The sequence below is a fragment of the Mya arenaria genome, chromosome 7 (genome assembly GCF_026914265.1).
Source record: "Mya arenaria isolate MELC-2E11 chromosome 7, ASM2691426v1".
NCBI classification, from domain to species: Eukaryota; Metazoa; Mollusca; class Bivalvia; order Myida; family Myidae; genus Mya; species Mya arenaria.
Window position 1 is genome coordinate 13,301,361 of NC_069128.1, and position 20,480 is coordinate 13,321,840.

At 37.7% G+C, this 20,480-nt stretch overlaps 2 protein-coding genes across 3 annotated transcripts in view; one reads left to right on the forward strand and one right to left on the reverse strand.

Annotated features, from left to right (window-relative positions):
- The window catches only part of LOC128239861 (uncharacterized), an 88,023-nt gene that overhangs the window by 4,152 nt on the left and 63,391 nt on the right, over nt 1-20,480 (forward strand). The window contains exon 1 of one of the 2 annotated variants that reach the window (XM_052956309.1): nt 2,045-2,145. The exons of the other annotated variant lie outside the window; for it this stretch is intronic. The gene's annotated coding sequence lies outside the window, so the exon portion shown is untranslated. Of the gene's footprint in view, nt 1-2,044; nt 2,146-20,480 lie in introns of those variants that run through there. 2 annotated transcript variants of the gene reach the window in all.
- Nucleotides 15,328-16,545, reverse strand: LOC128240925 (mucin-5AC-like). Its single transcript, XM_052957919.1, has one exon. The coding sequence runs from the start codon at nt 16,543-16,545 to the stop codon at nt 15,328-15,330; it is 1,218 nt and encodes a 405-aa protein (XP_052813879.1).

Here is a 20,480-nt window from a genome sequence, read left to right on the forward strand (position 1 = left end):
TTTGATAATACAATGTAAACTAAAGGGGCACACGTACTACCTGCTCGATAATACAATGTAAACTAAAGGGACGCACGTTCTACATGTTTGATAATACAACGTAAACTAAAGGGGCACACGTACTACAAGTTTGATAATACAATGTAAACTAAAGGGGCACACGTACTACAAGTTTGATAATACAACGTAAACTAAAGGGGCACACGTTCTACATGTTTGATAATACAACGTAAACTACAGCGGCACACGTTCTACATGTTTGATAATACAATGTAAACTAAAGGGACGCACGTACTACATGTTTGATAATACAATGTAAACTACAGGGACGCACGTACTACAGGTTTGATAAAACAATGTAAATTAAAGGGACGCACGTACTACAGGTTTGATAATACAACGTAAACTACAGAGGCACACGTACTACATGTTTGATAATACAACGTAAACTAAAGGGGCACACGTACTTCATGTTTGATAATACAATGTAAACTACAGAGGCACACGTACTACATGTTTGATAATACAACGTAAACTAATGGGGCACACGTTCTACATGTTTGATAATACAATGTAAACTAAAGGGGCACTCGTACTACATGTTTAATAATACAATGTCATCTTCAGGGGCACACGTTCTACATGTTTGATAATACAATGTCATCTTCAGGGGCACACGTTCTACATGTTTGATAATACAATGTCATCTTCAGGGGCACACGTACTTCATGTTTGATAATACATTGTCATCTTCAGGGGCACACGTACTACATGTTTAATAATACAATGTCATCTTCAGGGGCACACGTTCTACATGTTTGATAATACAATGTCATCTTCAGGGGCACACGTTCTACATGTTTGATAATACAATGTCATCTTCAGGGGCACACGTTCTACATGTTTGATAATACAATGTCATCTTCAGGGGCACACGTTCTACATGTTTGATAATACAATGTCATCTTCAGGGGCACACGTACTACATGTTTGATAATACAATGTCATCTTCAGGGGCACACGTACTACATGTTTGATAATACAATGTAAACTAAAGGGGCACTCGTACTACATGTTTGATAATACAATGTCATCTTCAGGGGCACACGTACTACATGTTTGATAATACAATGTAAACTACAGGGGCACACGTACTACATGTTTGATAATACAATGTCATCTTCAGGGGCACACGTACTACATGTTTGATAATACAATGTCATCTTCAGGGGCACATGTTCTACATGTTTGATAATACAATGTAAGCTGCATGCAAAATCAGCTGCCACTTATTTGACTGTGATCTTTTAAAAAGGCTTACAGACACTGAACGACCTGTAAACAAACATTTCAAACGCGTATTGTATTTAGGTCACAGACACTAAACGACCTATATACCAATATAACAACCAGGTATTGCATGTAGGTTAAGGCTATTGGTATATTTTAAGAATGGCCAGTGAATAGCGGAGGGAATTGGTAGCGTTAAGCTTTTTAACAAGATTTAAACACCCACACTAGTCTGGATATTTATCAATGCGTGTTGAACCTCAGCGGACAGTATTGACTTGGTGAATGAAACCATACAATATATTAACTTATAAATCGATTTTAAATACCTCATAGGTAAGACATGTTGAGGGTAGTCTAGTGGTGTGTAGGGTTCGATTCCCACCAGAATAATATTTGTTAAGAGGTAAAAGTGACCGCCTCTTACCTACAAGGTAAACTGGTTCGATCCCCTCTAGGGTGGATGTGGTCTAGTGGTTCAGGTGTCCACCTCTCACCTATGAGAAAAAAAAGTTCGATCCCTACCACGGTGAGAGTAGTCTTGTGGTATAGGTGTCCGCCTCTCACCTATAAAGAAAATAGTTTCGATCTCCACCAGGGTGATATTGGTCTTATGGTGTGTGTGTCCGCTTCTTACCTAATAGGAAAACGGGTTCGATCCTCACCAGGGTTAGAGTTGTCTATGTGTCCGCCTCTCACCTACGAGGACAATGGGTTCGATCTTCACCAGGGTTAGAGTTGTCTAGGTGTCCGCCTCTCACCTACGAGGAAAACGGGTTCGATCATCACCAGGGTGAGAGTTGTATAGGTGTCCGCCTCTCACCTACGAAGAAAACGGGTTCGATCCTCACCAGGGTGAGAGTTGTCTAGGTGTTCGCCTCTCACGAAGGCAACAGGTTTGATCCACACCAGATGTGATTGTTAATGGCCTTTTATAGGGACCCAAGTGCTGGTTACTTTCTAGAAAACATACTCGCGCGTGCTGTCCACACAATCAATCACAAATAATTAAGTACGACCAAGGTTTCTGCCATCAGGACAGCGTGATAACAAACTGAATTGAAACAACGAGGGCTGAGGTCTAAGCTAAGTCCTTTCATTTCGGGGGTTCATAAACTTAAGTTGTTTCTTTATTGGCTTCAAAATACTTGTTCACTTGTTTTTTTGGCTTTGTAAACTGAAGTTATTTCTTACATAGTGCCAAAAACTAAAGTGTTTTTATCTCTTAGTCATATTCTGAAAGTTTTTCTTTCTTTGGGTCCCATACTGACGTGTGTTCATTTTGAGGTCACATACTTAAGTTTTTTCTTTCTTAAGGTCAAATACCTAACTATCATCATAAACTTAAACCCAGTTTGTGACACGAGACAAACATAATAGGTTGAAATTGATACCTTAGTTGCAGTATTAACCAAATCAACTAAATACATAGGTGGGTCAATCCGTCAACCCGGCTATGCCATTACAGGGCAATGACTATAAATACATTGCAGCTACTGTCGTGCATGTATCATTTTCATGACTTTCATAGACGATTCTGTATATATAATTCAAACATTTCAAGCTAATTTACATTTCAAACCATTACAGTTAATTGTTCATAAAATGCAATTGGTTGAAATGTATGTTTATTGCAAAACGATTGAAACTCTGAGTTATTTAATCTAAACATGGCTTATGCCTCCGTTCGTTGATTTTCCTAAATCATGACCATTACGTTTTTACTTTGCGTAAACAAAGGTTACTTTTTAGTACCACTCTTTACATAAATACTGGATGTCATTGTGACATGCAGCAATCCCATTGCGTGACAATTGGAATAAAGACTTCGTTTGTAACCCCCACGTGCTGATGTGGGCCATGGAGTATGTAATATAGGGAACAGCGAGCACAGCCGGTCTAATAAAACCATGAGGTTCAATAAATTTGATATAACAAAAAGCTTTGAAAAGATATTGGAGTATGTCAAAGAAAATAAAAATTGATTCTCGTTCCTCAGTATGAGTTACTCCATTCAAATATGTAGGTCAGGAATAATACTTCGTCATTATATTAGTTCAAGAGTTTAGCGATACATCTGTCCTCTCGCACAATGCTTGTTGTTCTCGACTCTGTGGTATTACGTCTACCAATACCGTTTTGTTCAAAAATCGGGCCTCTTAACAGTCGGCCACAGTGAAATTTAATTTACAGACTTTTTTAAATGCGACCAGGTTCGATGAAATCAAAAGATGAATACCTGAATGTATTTGTTTAAATAGTAACGTGATACAGGCAAATATCATGAAAACCCTTATCAATACAAGTGTCCAATTAAGTGGCTTTCTTCCCCGTTGTGGGGTCACTAAATTCCACTCGTGTTATCGCCTGACGCATTTTACTTTTCTTTATTTGTCAGTTTCGTTATCAATGATTTGGATTTCGCAATAAGTCATTCTATATAACGTTATGTCATGTAATGTAAAGTGATGATTGTGCTAAATTTGTTTTGTCCCTATCACTCAAAGCTCAGATGTTTTTTCTTGTAACATTAGTTGCATTATTGTATTGCCTATGTTATCAATTCTATAACTTCGATTAGTGAAGATAATATTAGACAAGAAGACAGACGGACGGGGTGGAAGGATGTTCCAACATTCCTTGCTTATTTGTTTTTTTTTTCCTTTTTTAAAAAAGATACTCTAAAACGTGTATTTTCATGTGTTTTATTTTCATAAGAAAACATGAACAAATAATATCCTAACCCTAGTAGACTCAACCCCTGAATAATGCTTTGTTGTCCTGGACGAACAGACGGGCGGACGGATTCACAAATTGTGTCCGGTCCGGTTGCATTTATTGCCTCATAATCATACACTATTTCTTGGGACATCCACTATTTGTCAAATGTCAAACCTTGTTTCAGAGGTGTGTATTAATGACTAATTATTTATTTCTATGATAGCGATATGATGCTAGTTGCTGATTTCAGTGAGGCCAGAAGGATGCTATTAAAAAGGACAGGGTGTAGCACCCTTCCATAAATCTTATTCTAAAAGCCTAAAGTAGAATACTTTGTACTGTTAATGTATAACCAATTTCCAAAGGCGATATATTATGGAAAACAATGAAGATTAAAAAGTATGTTACCCCTTTCAATTTGAACAATAATGTTTTAAAATGAGGAGATTAATGATGTCGCACTGCTATATTTTGCCTATCTTCTATATTGTTCCATTTTGAACGACTGGGGTCAATTATTTCTATTTTTGTTTCCTTTTAAATGTAAACATATAGATATATCTCGATCTTAATTTAAACTTTATCAATATGCACTTTTGCAATGTTAGCATTTGATTTCGATTCGATAGTCATACCAAGAGCGGCTATTCACCGTTCAACATCGGCTATCAGCCTTGCCAATAGAATTGTGAAGTTGAGTACTCAACAACTAGTTTAATCCCTCTGTGAACTATGGCTCAGCAATCCAGGGCTATAACCAACACATGGGACAGGACTGAAATTGAGTACATATAATCTAGGTAATTCCTCTGTAGTACTCATAAACTAGAACAATCCCTCTGTCAACTATGGCTAGGCATTCGAAGGCAGTTACCTTGTGGCGCTATGTCTGTCGTTGAGTGTTTATTGTGTTGTGATTGTGTTTCCCGATGTGTGACTGTTACGCTGTGTCTCTCGTTGAGTGTTGAGTTGTGTCTCTCGTTGAGTGTTGATTTGTGGCGTTGTGTCTCTCGTTGAGTGTTGAGTTGTGGCGTTGTGTCTCTCGTTGAGTGTTGAGTTGGGGCATTGTGTCTCTCGTTGAGTGTTGAGTTGTGTCTCTCGTTGAGTGTTGAGTTGTGGCGTTGTGTCTCTTGTTGAGTGTTGAGGTGTGGCGTTGTGTCTCTCGCTAAGTGTTAAGTTGTGGCGTTGTGTCTCTCGTTGAGTGTTGAGTTGTGGCGTTGTATCTGTCTTTGACAGTTGTGTTGTTGCGTTGTATTTCTCGATGTGTGTTGTATTGTGGCGTTGTATCTGTCGTTGACAGTTGTGTTGTGGCTTTGTGTCTCTCGTTGAGTGTTGAGTTGTGGCGTTGTATCTCTCGATGTGTGTTGTATTGTGGCGTTGTGTCTCTTGTTGAGTGTTGTTTTGTGGTATTGTGTCTCTCGTTGAATGTTGAGTTGTGGCGTTGTATCTCTCGTTGAGTGTTGAGTTGTGGCGTTGTGTCTCTCGTAAAGTGTTGAATTGTGGCGTCGTGTCTCTCGTTGAGTGTTGAGTTGTGGCGTTGTGTCTCTCGTTAAGTGTTGAGTTGTGGCGTTGTGTCTTTCGTTGAGTGTTGAATTGTGGCGTTGCGTCTCTCGTTGAGTGTTGAGTTGTGGCGTTGTATCTGTCGTTGACAGTTGTGTTGTGGTGTTGTATTTCTCGATGTGTGTTGTATTTTGGCGTTGTATCTGTCGTTGGCATTTGGGTTGTGGCGTTGTATCTCTCGATGAGTGTTGTATTGTGGCGTTGTGTCTATTGTTGAGTGTTGTTTTGTGGTATTGTGTCTCGTGTTGAGTGTTGTTTTGTGTTTTTGTGTCTCTTGTTGAGTGTTGTATTGTGGCGTTGTGTCTTTTGTTGAGTGTTGTTTTGTCGTATTGTGTCTCTTGTTGAGTGTTGTTTTGTGGTATTGTGTCTCTTGTTGCGTGTTGTATTGTGGCGTTGTGTCTCTTGTTGAGTGTTGTATTGTGGCGTTGTGTCTCTTGTTGAGTGTTGTTTTGCTGTATTGTGTCTCTTGTTGAGTGTTGTGTAGTGGGATTGTATCTCTCATTGAGTGTTTAATTGCGGCGTTGTATCTGTCGTTGACAGTCGTGTTGTGGCGTTGTATCTCTTATTGAGTGTTGTGTTGTGACACTGTACCTCTCGTTGAGTTTGTGTTGTGTTGTGGCGTTGTATCTCTCGTTGATTGTGTGTTGTGTTGTGGCGTTGATACTCTTGTTGAGTGTCTATTAGACGTTTACATATTGCCACTCAACTGATTCATCGTCAGGCCTAACAATTTTCGCTACTTATACTTTCCCTTTTCCCATTGTATAAATGTATCATTTGATATCATTAACATTATAAATTGCAGTCGGTCGATAAACCGAGTTCACACAATATGAACATATATAGTACAGGTGTAAGGTTTAGAACTACAAAGTGTAATATCAACTACAAAGCCTGCCTGGGCGTAGGTAAGTTTGGTCTGAGGTCGGCAAGTTAGATGAGATATTTTTGTTCCTGGTACTCCCGATTTACCCCGCAAGACTACACTTGCACAATATCATGCCAACGGGAATGGCTTAGTCTTAGTCAATATCACCTTCTTCATAACCGTAAAGCAAATAGAATTTCAACTAAAGACGCAAAACATTAATAATGGTTCGTGGTGGAATAATCAAAAGTCAACATTTTTATGTTAATATCAACACTTTCAGACAAACTATTGTTAATCGCGATCTTCGTCTGTACATTATAATATGATTGCCCTTCTTTTTGTCGCGCCGAGAGTAGCATCGCTGCATCGCCCCAAACTCAAATGACATGCTTTTTTTATTCACAAACGATTGAATAGAATGCCGAGAATGTGAATTAGCTCCTTGCAAAACAGATATGCATCCAAATTAAATGATACTAACGCTGCTGTTACCGAAGGCTTGTCTTTGCATACGGAGTAATTTATGCGTACAAAATGGTTATGTCACCAATTCAAACGATTGAAAAACTGTAATATGATATGGGATACAACTCTTTGTGGTGAGATGTGGCGGACTTGAATTAATGTGAACAAAATGCAAATTGACACCTTAATAAAAACCATCTCCTGATGCAGTTATTTTGTTACATGTGCTGTGAGAGTAAAAACTTGGTCAGGGGACTTTGGTTCCAACGTTTTAAATATGTCATTGATTGCAAATATGTATGCATTCCAGAAAGTATATTACTGTATTGCTATTATTATATTTTGACATCTTGTCTTAAAAGTATTTTCCGTTAAGTTTCGACATGTAAATGAAATAAAAAGCAAAAACCTAGCTTAAAAGCCATATGTCAGAATAACAAATAAAAAACACACAAAAAAGCAACATCATCAACAACAAGATTAACAATACAAACAGGCAACAACGACATGCATCGACAATCAAGATAAAATAAGCTCTATAAGAACTGAAATATACCGTCAGTCAGTTTCAGAGTCTTCGTTTAATGGGACCAGACTCTATAATGGCGCATATTGTATTTACTGATGATGTGATGATGTATTATGGGACAGTATATAGTATATACTGATGATGTGATTGTGTAGTATGCAAGCGCATATAGTATATGCTGATGATGTGATTGTGTAGTATGCAAGCGCATATAGTATATGCTGATGATGTGATTGTGTAGTATGCAAGCGCATATAGTATATGCTGATGATGTGATTGTGTAGTATGCAAGCGCATATAGTATATGCTGATGATGTGATGATGTATTATGGGATTGTATATAGTATATGCTGATGATGTGATTGTGTAGTATGCAAGCGCATATAGTATATGCTGATGATGAGATTGTGTAGTATGCAAGCGCATATAGTATATGCTGATGATGTGATTGTGTAGTATGCAAGCGCAAATAGTATATACTGATGATGTGATTGTGTAGTATGCAAGCGCAAATAGTATAAACTGATGATGTGATTGTGTAGTATGGAAGCGCATTATACTGATGATGTGATTGTGTAGTATGGAAGCACATATAGTATATACTGATGATGTGATTGTGTAGTATGGAGGAGTATATAGAATATACTGATGATGTGATTGTGTAGTATGCAAGCGCATATAGTATATACTGCTGGTGTGATTGTGTTGTATGCAAGCGCAAATGGTATATGCTGATGATGTGATTGTGTAGTATGCAAGCGCATATAGTATATACTGCTGGTGTGATTGTGTTGTATGCAAGCGCAAATAGTATATACTGATGATGTGATTGTGTAGTATGCAAGCGCATTTAGTATATGCTGATGATGTGATTGTGTAGTATGCAAGCGCAAATAGTATATACTGATGATGTGATTGTGTTGTATGCAAGCGCAAATAGTATATACTGATGATGTGATTGTGTAGTATGGAAGCGCATTATACTGATGATGTGATTGTGTTGTATGCAAGCGCATATAGTATATACTGATGATGTGATTGTGTAGTATGGAGGAGTATATAGTATATACTGATGATGTGATTGTGTAGTATGCAAGCGCATTATACTGATGATGTGATTGTGTAGTATGCAAGCGCATATAGTATATACTGATGATGAGATTGTCTATCATGGAGGCGTACTGATGATGTGATTGTGTAGTATGCAAGCGCATATAGTATATACAGATGATGTGATTGTGTAGTATGCAAGCGCATATATTTTTTACTGATGATGTGATTGTGCAGTATGCAAGGGCATATAGTATATACAGATGATGTGATTGTGTAGTATGGAAGCGCATATAGTATATACTGATGATGTGATTGTGTAGTATGCAAGCGCATAAAGTATATACTGATGATGTGATTGTGTAGAATGGAGGCGTTTATAGTATATACTGATGATGTGATTGTGTAGTATGGAAGCGCATAAAGTATATACTGATGATGTGATGGTATAGTAAGGAGGCGGATATAGTATATACAGATGATGTGATTGTGTAGTATGGAGGAGTATATAGTATATACAGATGATGTGATTGTGTAGCATGGAGGAGTATATAGTATATACAGATGATGTGATTGTGTAGTATTGGATGAGAATATAGTGTATACAGATGATGTGATTGTGTAGTATGGAGGAGTATATAGTATATACAGATGATGTGATTGTGTAGTATGGAGGAGTATATAGTATATACAGATGATGTGATTGTGTAGTATGGAGGAGAATATAGTATACACAGATGATGTGATTGTGTAGTATGGAGGAGTATATAGTATATACTGATGATGTGATTGTGTAGTATGGAGGAGAATATAGTATATACAGATGATGTGATTGTGTAGTGTGGAGGCGTATATAGTATATACTGATTATGTGATTGTCTAGTATGGAAGCGCATATAGTATATACTGATGATGTGATTGTTAAGTGATTGTATAGTATGAAGGCGTATACAGTATATACTGATGATGTGATTGTGTATTATGGAGGCGTATATAGTATGTACTGATGATGTGATTGTGTAGTATGGAAGCGCACAAAGTATATACTGATGATGTGATTGTGTATTATGGAGGCGTATATAGTATATACTGATAATGTGATTGTGTAGTATGGAAGCGCATAAAGTAAATACTGATGATGTGATTGTGTAGTATGGAGGCGTATATAGTATATACTAATGATGTGAGTGTGTAGAATGGAAGCGCATATAGTATATACAGATGATGTGATAGTGTTGTATAGAAGTGCATATAGTATATACATATGATGTGATTGTGTAGAATGGAAGCGCATATAGTATATACTGATTATGTGATTGCATGTAAGCGCATATAGTATATACTGATGATGTGATTGTGTAGTATGGAAGCGCATATAGTATATACAGATGATGTGATTGTGTAGTATTCAAGCGCAAATAGTATATACTAATGATGTGAGTGTGTAGTATGGAAGCGCATATCGAATATATTGATTATGTTATTGTATAGTATTGAAGTACATATAATATATACTGATGATTTGATTGTCTGGTATGAAAGCGTATATTGTGTGTACTGATGATTTGATTGTGTAGTATGGAAGCGTATATTGTATATACTGATGATGTGATTATGTAGTATGGAAGCGTATATTGTATATACTGATGGTGTGATTGTGTAGTATGGAAGCGTATATCGTATATACTGAATATGTGATGGTGTAGTATGGAAGCGTAAATCGTTTATATTGAATATGTGATGGTGTAGTATGGAAGCGTATTTTGCATATACTGATGGTGTGATTGTGTAGTATGGAAGCGTATATCGTATATACTGAATATGTGATGGTGTAGCATGGAAGCGTAAATCGTATATATTGAATATGTGATGGTGTAGTATGAAAGCGTATGCTGTATATACTGATGGTGTGATTTTGTATTATGGAAGCGTATATCGTAGATACTTAATATGTGATGGTGTAGCATGGAAGCGTAAATCGTATATATTGAATATCTGATGGTGTAGTATCGAAGCGTATATTGTATATACTGATGAAGTGATTGTGTAATATGGAAGCGTAAATCGCATATACTAAATATGTAATGGTGTAGTATGGAAGCGTAAATCGTATATACTAAATATGTGATGGTGTAGTATGGAAGCGTATATCGTATATACTAAATATGTGATGGTGTAGTATGGAAGCGTAAATCGTATATACTAAATATATGATGGTGTAGTATGGAAGCGTATATCGTATATACTAAATATGTGATGGTGTAGTATGGAAGCGTAAATCGTATATACTAAATATGTGATGGTGTAGTATGGAAGCGTAAATCGTATACACTGATGATGTGATGATGTAGTATGAGAGTGTGATTCTGCACACGTTTTGCATTATTATCATTTATATCAGTTACATTTACAATTCTTTTATATTTTGTGTTTTAGGCGATTTAACTTAAATTCTATGAAAGACTTACTAGTCTAGTCGAACGAGATAAAAAAAATAATTAGTGTATGGTTAAGTGAAAAAGAAAATTAAGTCATGTTATACATCTACAAAAACATGTTTGTTAATAATTATGTATTTTCCATATTACATATACGTTCATATTTCGTTCCACCACGAGGCTGAAACCTTATAACGTGTCTAACACCATGTTCCTCATGAGTCATCCCCTCCTTCTGGCATTTTATGAATGGTTATGCAAATTACCAGCTCTGTCTTTTATACGCGACGCTCCTTTATTGGAAAATTCTGTTAAAAGATCCGTTTCAGCGCCTATTCAAATTAAGAAATACCCTATGGGTACGCTAGAAGTCGCGTCCAAAACCATCTGCATCATCTCATCGCTTATCATATATAGAAGCGTACATAATACATTCATATTATGAGACGTAACTCGCGGTATGTTATTCATTATTGCTCGACTTTCAGAAGAAACAAAAAAAAACACGTTTGCACTTTAGATGTCTTGAGCGCCTTTATGGTGTTGTTATCTTGAAAGGTCCATGCCAAAGTATTTCCGTGTTCAGCGCCATACGGCTGGTAGGTTTTTGGCTTTCGAAACCAATAAAACTTGTTTTGAAAATAAAGATACTGCCAGCAAAAGTCCATTTATAAAGCTAACATAATAATGAAGAAGGATTAGAAGTAAAAAAAAATAAAACATATACAGGTCTAGATTAAGTAATATAGTTTTTGGAAGTTTTTACACTAACGGCCAGCCTTTCTTGGCGGTTTCAGAGACGTGGAATACTAATACACTGCACTTGTTTTGAAACTGGAACTTGTTCTGTATCATCCTTTTCAAGTAAATAATCAGTGATTACTCTTAAAGCTGCACTCTCACAGATATATTTTTTTTCCATTTTTTTTGTCTTGGAAGAGCATTTTTTTGCGTAAATATCTGCAAACCAATGTTATAAGATTGCTGACCAAAATCAGATCGTAGATTTTCATATTCCCGTTCGAAAATTAATGTTTTATGGCTTTAACCGTTACTAACGGTTTAAGAAAAATGCATAAAAAATCATTTTTTTTAACTTAAATATAGAAATCTGCGATCTGCTTTTTGTCAGCAGTCTAATATAACTGGTTTCCATGGATTTTCGCTAAAATTGGCTCGTTCCAAGACAAATAATAAAAGAAGTTGTCAAAACGTTCAATCTGTGAGATTGCAGCTTTAACATACGTTCTTATTTTTAAATCGATACAGCCTATTGAGTGAGACATTAAATTATTTATCCTCCTCATTTGTGCTGACGTTTGTGCATTGTGTTATAACAATCAATTAATCTAAGCTCAGTATTTTTGTTTTGGTATCCATTGTGTAATTTTCTTATTTAAAAGAGTTTTTAGAGTTTTAAAGCTGCACTCTCATAGACTTACGGTTTTGACAACTTATTTACTTGAAATGAGCTATTTTTTGTGCAAATATCTACAAACTAGTGATATAAGACTTCTGACGAAAGATCAGATCGCATTGTTCATATTTACGTTCGAAAATGTATAATTTATGGGTAAAAGCGTTACTAACGTTTTCATAGATTAAACGTTTTGACAACTTTTCTTTTGTCTTGGAACGAGCCAATTTTTGCGAAAATCCATGGAAACAAGAGATATAAGACTGCTGACAAAAACATTAGATCGCAGATATTTATATTTAAGTTAAAAAATTGATGTTTTATGCATTTTTCTTACACCGTTAGTAACGGTTTAAGCCATAAAACATTAATTTTCGAACGAAAATATGAAAATCTACGATCTGGGTTTTAGTCAGCAATCTCTTACATTGATTTGCAGATATCTACGCAAAAATTTGCCCTTTCAAAGACAATTTTTTTTTTAAAGTTGTAAAAAATGGTAAATCTGTGAGAGTGCAGCTTTAATAAAAATGCTTATTAAAATATCAACTTTTGATCATGATTGAATTTTCGCAAAAATTGGCTCCTTACAAAACAAAACATAAACAAGTTGCCGAAACGTTCAATCTGTGAGAATGCAGCTTTAAGACTTGCTTTAACGAAAATCTCATGATAAACGCATTGTGTTATGTAAAATCAAATACACGCATGTTATAAGCCTAAATAAAGTATTAAAGCTACTTAAAATGGTTGTTTTTAAGATTTTTCAAGAACTTAGGACCAGTGAGTTTATGTTACCCGATATGTGTTCTTCTTTCTGTTCTATTCATTAACTTCCATATATAGATTCCTGATAACATTATACTCATATTCTATAAATAGGTGTTACGTAAAACTACGCAATTCGTGCATGCTAGGAAACGCAGATTCATGCTGTAGTCATTCATTGAGTAAGCACGGTGTTTGCTAATGTTAAAAATGTTAATAGAGGAAAGACGGTTGTCCAGAATGGGAGTGATCAAGATTATGTTTCAGAAGTTTCCTTTTGAGTCTTAAGCTTGTATAATTATCATCATCGTATTCGCTGCCAAACAAATAAATAGCACATGACACAGTCAAATATTGTTCCATACTATGATGCTAAAGTATGGTTAACCGAGTGGTCGAACCTTTCACCAGAATGGCGCTATAACGATCATGCCTAAAATGTGACAGTGTTGCCTTCACAATTACTGCCAATCTACAGCTTACAGTTTCAATTAAATGCCCTCGCCTGATGTATCTCTATTTTATATTGAAGTGTTACAAATCCATAGACACCGACCAATGGGAAAAAAACCCACCATACCTCTTCAGGGCCAAAACCAAATCACAAGACTTCTTCAATAGGTTTTATATTTATAATTAAAGCATCGCATTCATCAAAATAATAGTTTGCTTTAATTTACACAGAGGAAGGCACATTGCAATATTTCCGAAAGTACCAACACTATTCTAAATGAACTATATCTGCATTTAAATTCTATCTGTTCTCAAACTTTTAATTATGCAATGAAAACTACAGGGACAAGCCCAGAGGTCAATATTCAAATATGAGCGTATCACAAAGTGACCAAACACTCATCAAAATAGCTTTACTGATAAATGATGGGATTACCGCCCTGGACCGCTCAGTAATACACGAGTTCACTTGTCCACAAGTGAAATAGAAGAAAACATAACATGCAAACTGATAAAGTTATATCAGGTAATCAACGACTCAAGTCGCCAACCAACTAGAAACTAGAAATGATGCATGTTTATGCTGTTTACTCATATGCAAAAAAACACTTCTTGCAGATCATGTATATGCATGTCATAAATTACATACACGTGATAAATCTATCAGAACCGCTGCCAAAAGTACTTATCTGCAGGGGTTGTATTCACTATTCAACTTAAGTATCTTATGGTCATACATCATTGATCCCATTCACTGTAAATGTCCCCTATTTATAACACGTTATCCGATTAGCTACATCGTTCTTAATCCAAGAATACCTTATATTAGGCAATGTAAATATCATATATCTCTTACAGGTGTATGTTAGTTTTTAGATCTTTTTCTAAATGTTAACTGCATTTGTAGATGGAATGGGTAATCAAATAATAGGTCCAAATACATGGTTCTTGCTAAACTGCAACATTCAGTTTAAGCAAACGTTTCGTTGAAAGGAATGCTGCACCATATAAAGTCGATTTTCCTTTTGTTTTAATGATACTCCACATATGTCTCATTCTATTATTACGGAATCCCTGGAACGGTTCTGAAGAAACACGTTCTGAAAGATACTTCATTACATCATGAACTGTTTGGGCTAAAGGAGCAATTTGCTACACAATGATCTCCCTTGGAGAACAAAGCGACGTGGAGTTTAGCTTTCCACTGTTTATGTAACTAATTTCATCTACAATATTGAATGTTTTATAGGTGCTACGAATAAGAAATGATTGTATTTGAATTATTTGTTTTTCAAGATTTCGATAGCAGTCACAGGATTTTTATTACCGTCATTACATATTCGGGGGTTTTCCGGGGACTTTCATCAGTTAAGATTGTACTTTATGAGACATAAGAACACAGCTTACATTTCTCAGCCAATGAGCTTGCAGATAGGTAATCATTAAGTTCTAAGTTTTGCGGCTGTTTAAAAGTCATCCTACTGCCACTCATCCGATAAACACTGATGCATTTAAACAGGAAAATAATTAAATTTAAGACTTTTTGGCTTGCAAAATTTTCCCTGTAGTTTTCATTGTTTTATTCAACTAGGACTTGCAAACAAGGGATGTAAAAAAGAAAGCACACATAATGTTAGTCAAAACAGAACTGATCTTGTACATGAGTGATGTGTTAGACCGCCATGAACTAGCCTCCTGAATACTCGATCTGACATATATGTAAACACGTTGTCAAACGTCTAGTATTAAACCACATAAACTGCATTCACATCAAAACGTCATTTATATCATTTGTTGGGGTTATCGTTATGGAACGGGCATTGATATCATAAGTTATAACAGGCGTTGAAGTAATCGCCGTTGAAAATGCATTGATATTATGAGTAATGTGATATGCTGGGGTTACTGCCGTGAAACGGGCATTGGTGTCAGGGGCAGTAATAGTTGTGGGGGTTACTGCCGTGAAACGGGCATTGGTGTCAGGGGCAGTAATAGTTGTGGGGGTTACTGCCGTGAAACGGGCATTGATGTCAGGGGCAGTAATAGTTGTTGGGGTTACTGCCGTGGAACGGGCATTGGTGTCAGGGGCAGTAATAGTTGTTGGGGTTACTGCCGTGGAACGGGCATTGATGTCAGGGGCAGTAATAGTTGTGGGGGTTACTGCCGTGAAACGGGCATTGATGTCAGGGGCAGTAATAGTTGTGGGGGTTACTGCCGTGAAACGGGCATTGATGTCAGGGGCAGTAATAGTTGTGGGGGTTACTGCCGTGAAACGGGCATTGATGTCAGGGGCAGTAATAGTTGTTGGGGTTACTGCCGTGAAACGGGCATTGATGTCAGGGGCAGTAATAGTTGTGGGGGTTACTGCCGTGAAACGGGCATTGATGTCAGGGGCAGTAATAGTTGTGGGGGTTACTGCCGTGGAACGGGCATTGGTGTCAGGGGCAGTAATAGTTGTGGGGGTTACTGCCGTGAAACGGGCATTGATGTCAGGGGCAGTAATAGTTGTGGGGGTTACTGCCGTGAAACGGGCATTGGTGTCAGGGGCAGTAATAGTTGTGGGGGTTACTGCCGTGAAACGGGCATTGATGTCAGGGGCAGTAATAGTTGTTGGGGTTACTGCCGTGGAACGGGCATTGGTGTCAGGGGCAGTAATAGTTGTTGGGGTTACTGCCGTGGAACGGGCATTGATGTCAGGGGCAGTAATAGTTGTGGGGGTTACTGCCGTGAAACGGGCATTGATGTCAGGGGCAGTAATAGTTGTGGGGGTTACTGCCGTGAAACGGGCATTGATGTCAGGGGCAGTAATAGTTGTGGGGGTTACTGCCGTGAAACGGGCATTGATGTCAGGGGCAGTAATAGTTGTGGGGGTTACTGCCGTGGAACGGGCATTGGTGTCAGGGGCAGTAATAGTTGTGGGGGTTACTGCCGTGGAACGGGCATTGATGTCAGGGGCAGTAATAGTTGTGGGGGCTATAGCCATTGAAAGGGCATTGCTAAGGAGTAAATGTATGTGCTCGGGTTATCGCTTTGGACGGGCATTGATATGAAGAGTAAATATCTGTGCTGGGGTTATCGCCTTGTAAGGGTATTGATATCAGGAGTAAATATATGTGCTGGGGCTATCGCCTGTGACGGGCATTGATATCAGGAGTAAATATATGTGCTGGGGCTATCGCCTTAGAACGGGCATTGATATCAGCAGTAAATATCTTTGCTGGGACTATCGCCTTGTACGGGCATTGATATCAGGAATAAATATCTTTGCTGGGACTATCGCCTTGTACGGGCATTGATATCAGGAATAAATATCTTTGTTGGGACTATCGCCTTGGACGGGCATTGATACCAGGAGTAAATATCTTTGCTGGGACTATCGCCTTTGACGGGCATTGATATCAGGAGTAAATATATATGCTGGGGTTATCGTCTTGGACGAGCATTAATATCAGGCGTAAATATCTGTGCTGGGGCTATCGCCTTGGACGAGCATTAATATCAGAAAAAATATATATGCTGGATATATGCTGGGATTATCGCTTTGGACGGTCATTGATATAAAGAGTAAATATCTGTGCTGGGGTTATCGTCTCGGACGGGCATTGATATCAGGAGTAAATATGTGCTAGGATTACCGCCTTCGATCGGGCATTGATATTATGAGTAATGTTATGTGCTGAGGTTTTCGTCATGGAACGGGCATTGATATCAGGAGTACATATCTGTGCTGTGGTTATTGTCTTGGACGGGTATTGATATCAGGAGTAAATATCTGTGCTGGTGTTATCGTCTTGGGCGGGCATTGCTATCAGGAGTAAATATAAGTGCTGGGGCTATCGCCTTGGACGGGCATTGATATCAAGAGAAATACTATGTGCTGGGATTACCGTCTTCGACCGGGCATTAATACTATGAGTAATGTTATGTGCTGGCGTTACCGTCTTGGACGGGCAATGATATCAAGAGCAAATATATATGCTGAGGTTATCGCCTTGAACGGGCATTGATATCAGGAGTAAAGATTTGTGCTTGGGATATCGCCTTGGTCGGGCAATGATATCAGGAGTAAATATCTGTGATAGGGGTTATCGCCTTGGACGGGCACTGATATCAGGAGTACATGTATGTGCTGGAGTTACCGTCTTGGAACGGGCATTGATATCAGGAATAAATAATTGGCTGGGGTACCGATTTGGAGCGGGCATTGATATCAGGAGTAAATATATGTGCTGAGGTTACCGTCATTGAACGGGCAATGATATCAGGAGTAAATATATGTGCTGAGGTCACGTCATTGAACGGGCAATGATATCAGGAGTAAATATATGTGCTGGGGTTATAACCAGCGACGGGCATTGATATCAGGAGTAAATATATGTGTTGGGATTACCGTCTTCGATGGGGCATTGATATTATGAGTAATGCTATATGCTGGGGTTACCGATTTGGAGCGGGCATTGATGATATCAGGAGTAAATGATTGTGCTGGGGTTATCGTCTTGGAACGGGCATTGGTATCAGGACTTATTATTTGTGCTGGGGTTACCGTCTTGGAACGGTCAACGATATCAGGAGTAAATATCTGTGCTGAGGTTATCGCATTGGACGGGCATTGATATCAGGAGTAAATATATGTGCTTGGAATACCGTCTTCAATCGGGCATTGATATTATGCGTAATGTTAAGTGTTGTTTTTGTCTTGGAACGTACATTGATATCAGGTGTAAATATATGTTTTGGGGTTACCGATTTGGAGCGGGCATTGATATCAGGAGTAAATATCTTTGCTGGGTTATCGCCTTGGACTGGCATTGATATCAGGAGCAAATATATGTGCTGGGGTTAACGCCTATAGACGGGCATTGATATCAGGAGTAAATATATTTGCTGGGGTTATCGCCTTAAACGGGCATTGATATCAGGAGTAAATATCTTTGCTGGGGTTATCGCCTTGGACGGGCATTGACATCAGTAGTAAATATATGTGCTGGGGTTAACGCCTATGGACGGGCATTGACATAAGGAGTAAATAAATGTGCTGGGGTTAACGCCTATGGACGGGCATTGATATCAGGAGTAAATATATGTGCTGGGGTTAACGCCTATGGACGGGCATTGACATCAGGAGTAAATATATGTGCTGGGGTTAACGCCTATGGACGCGCATTGATATCAGGAGTACGAAAGTGAAGGAGTATGTGCTGGCGTTACCGCTTTGAAGCACATGTTTTAATCATGAAGGGTCATCATGTTTAAGAGACGTCAAAGTCACACCAATTACAGTATGTAAAGCAAAACGAAACATCTAAGGCTCATCGGGAACAAAGTGAGATATTTTTATGAAAACTCAAAACCCGAATGTTCTAACCATTGGCATGGGTTGCTTTGTTTTCATTTCGAACATAGGATAAGGAAAGTAAGTCACATTACAGGTAGCCAACTAAGATACGTCATAAGGCATAGTCATACCTTCAGCATATTAAGTAAACTTATTTTTTCACAGACATGGACGCCACATAACGGCGAAACCTCATTTAAATATCAATGTGCGAAAATTGTTCACATTCATTGATTTGAAAAAAGAAAAGTTCATTTCAAATTATTTATGAGTTCCTTGCATCATTACCTTTGTTATAATGTCATTTACGGTGTGAAAGCTAACACAGAATGTTATGCTACGTTAAAGTGTTGTGTTTTTTTTTGCTTGGTCGTTGTTTTGGTTGTTGTTGTTGCTGCTGCTGTTGTTGTTGCTGCTGTTGTTGTTGTTGCTCCGGCTATTCATATCTACAAGATACATGACGTGCATTTTTGTCCATGTCATGGCGCCATTAAGTCGATTATCATGTACCAAGTGATAAAGAAATCACGGAACAGATCCCCTCAAGACCTTACATTATATCTTATTTTTTAAAAACACTTAACGTTCATTAAAACAGCACATTTTTTATTTGCGAGCTAAATGTCGTATGAAATATTCATACACAAAGCACGCTCTTGACTTTGGTGAACTAAAAATGCAGATTGATGAGTAACCTGACCTTGATTAAGGCCGAGGTCACTGAGTTGTGAAGGTATGGAGTGCTTTGGCCCAATGCCCGATAAAAAGTTGAATTTGTGCACAAAAAAAAAGAAAGTTTAGTTTCCAAATACGTCTTCATTTGAAGTCCTAATCGAGGACCAGTCACGATTTATTAAGGCTGATTGCAACCTTTAGGCGTTGAAAGTAAACAACCCCACGAACTGGTTCAACTTTGGGCACTGAACAACTCGAATGGGCGTTCTCACAGTATAAGGAGTGTGTGTGATTTAAAACGGCAATTTTGATCACGATCAATTACAAATTTGGACAGGTTGCGTATCTTGTAATAACAAAGGGTGGATAAACTCTTTTAACATTTGAAAGAAGTTGACATTTTATGAGCAGAAATAGCGCTTGAATCATGCATTAACCATTCGAGTGTACATCTTGTATCTTCGCAGGTTAACGGGTACGTTAGAACGACCATTTCCTACTTACTTTAAATGGCGGATTGCTCAACTTGATTCAAACGGATTATACCTAGTGAATGTAACCGTTAGCAAACGTGATTGGATGAGAAACAGCTAAGCACTTGGAAATAAAACAAGGAAAAAAATCCGGAAGGCAATCCAATAACGCGTTGCTAAGTTAACCACTCACATTTAAATGATTTCATTGGTTAGAAGTATGTTTTATTACTATTGGTCAATCAATGAACACTTTGAGCAAACCAAAGAATTAATTTGTTTTATACAATTGGCCTCTGTAATTTAAAATGTAGCCAAGCTCTTGATTAAGGTCACAATATTTATTAAAATGACACTCTTATTCAAATTCAATGCAAACACATTTATAACAAACATAAATTTTGAGTGATGAATCTTTAACTTCTTACTTAA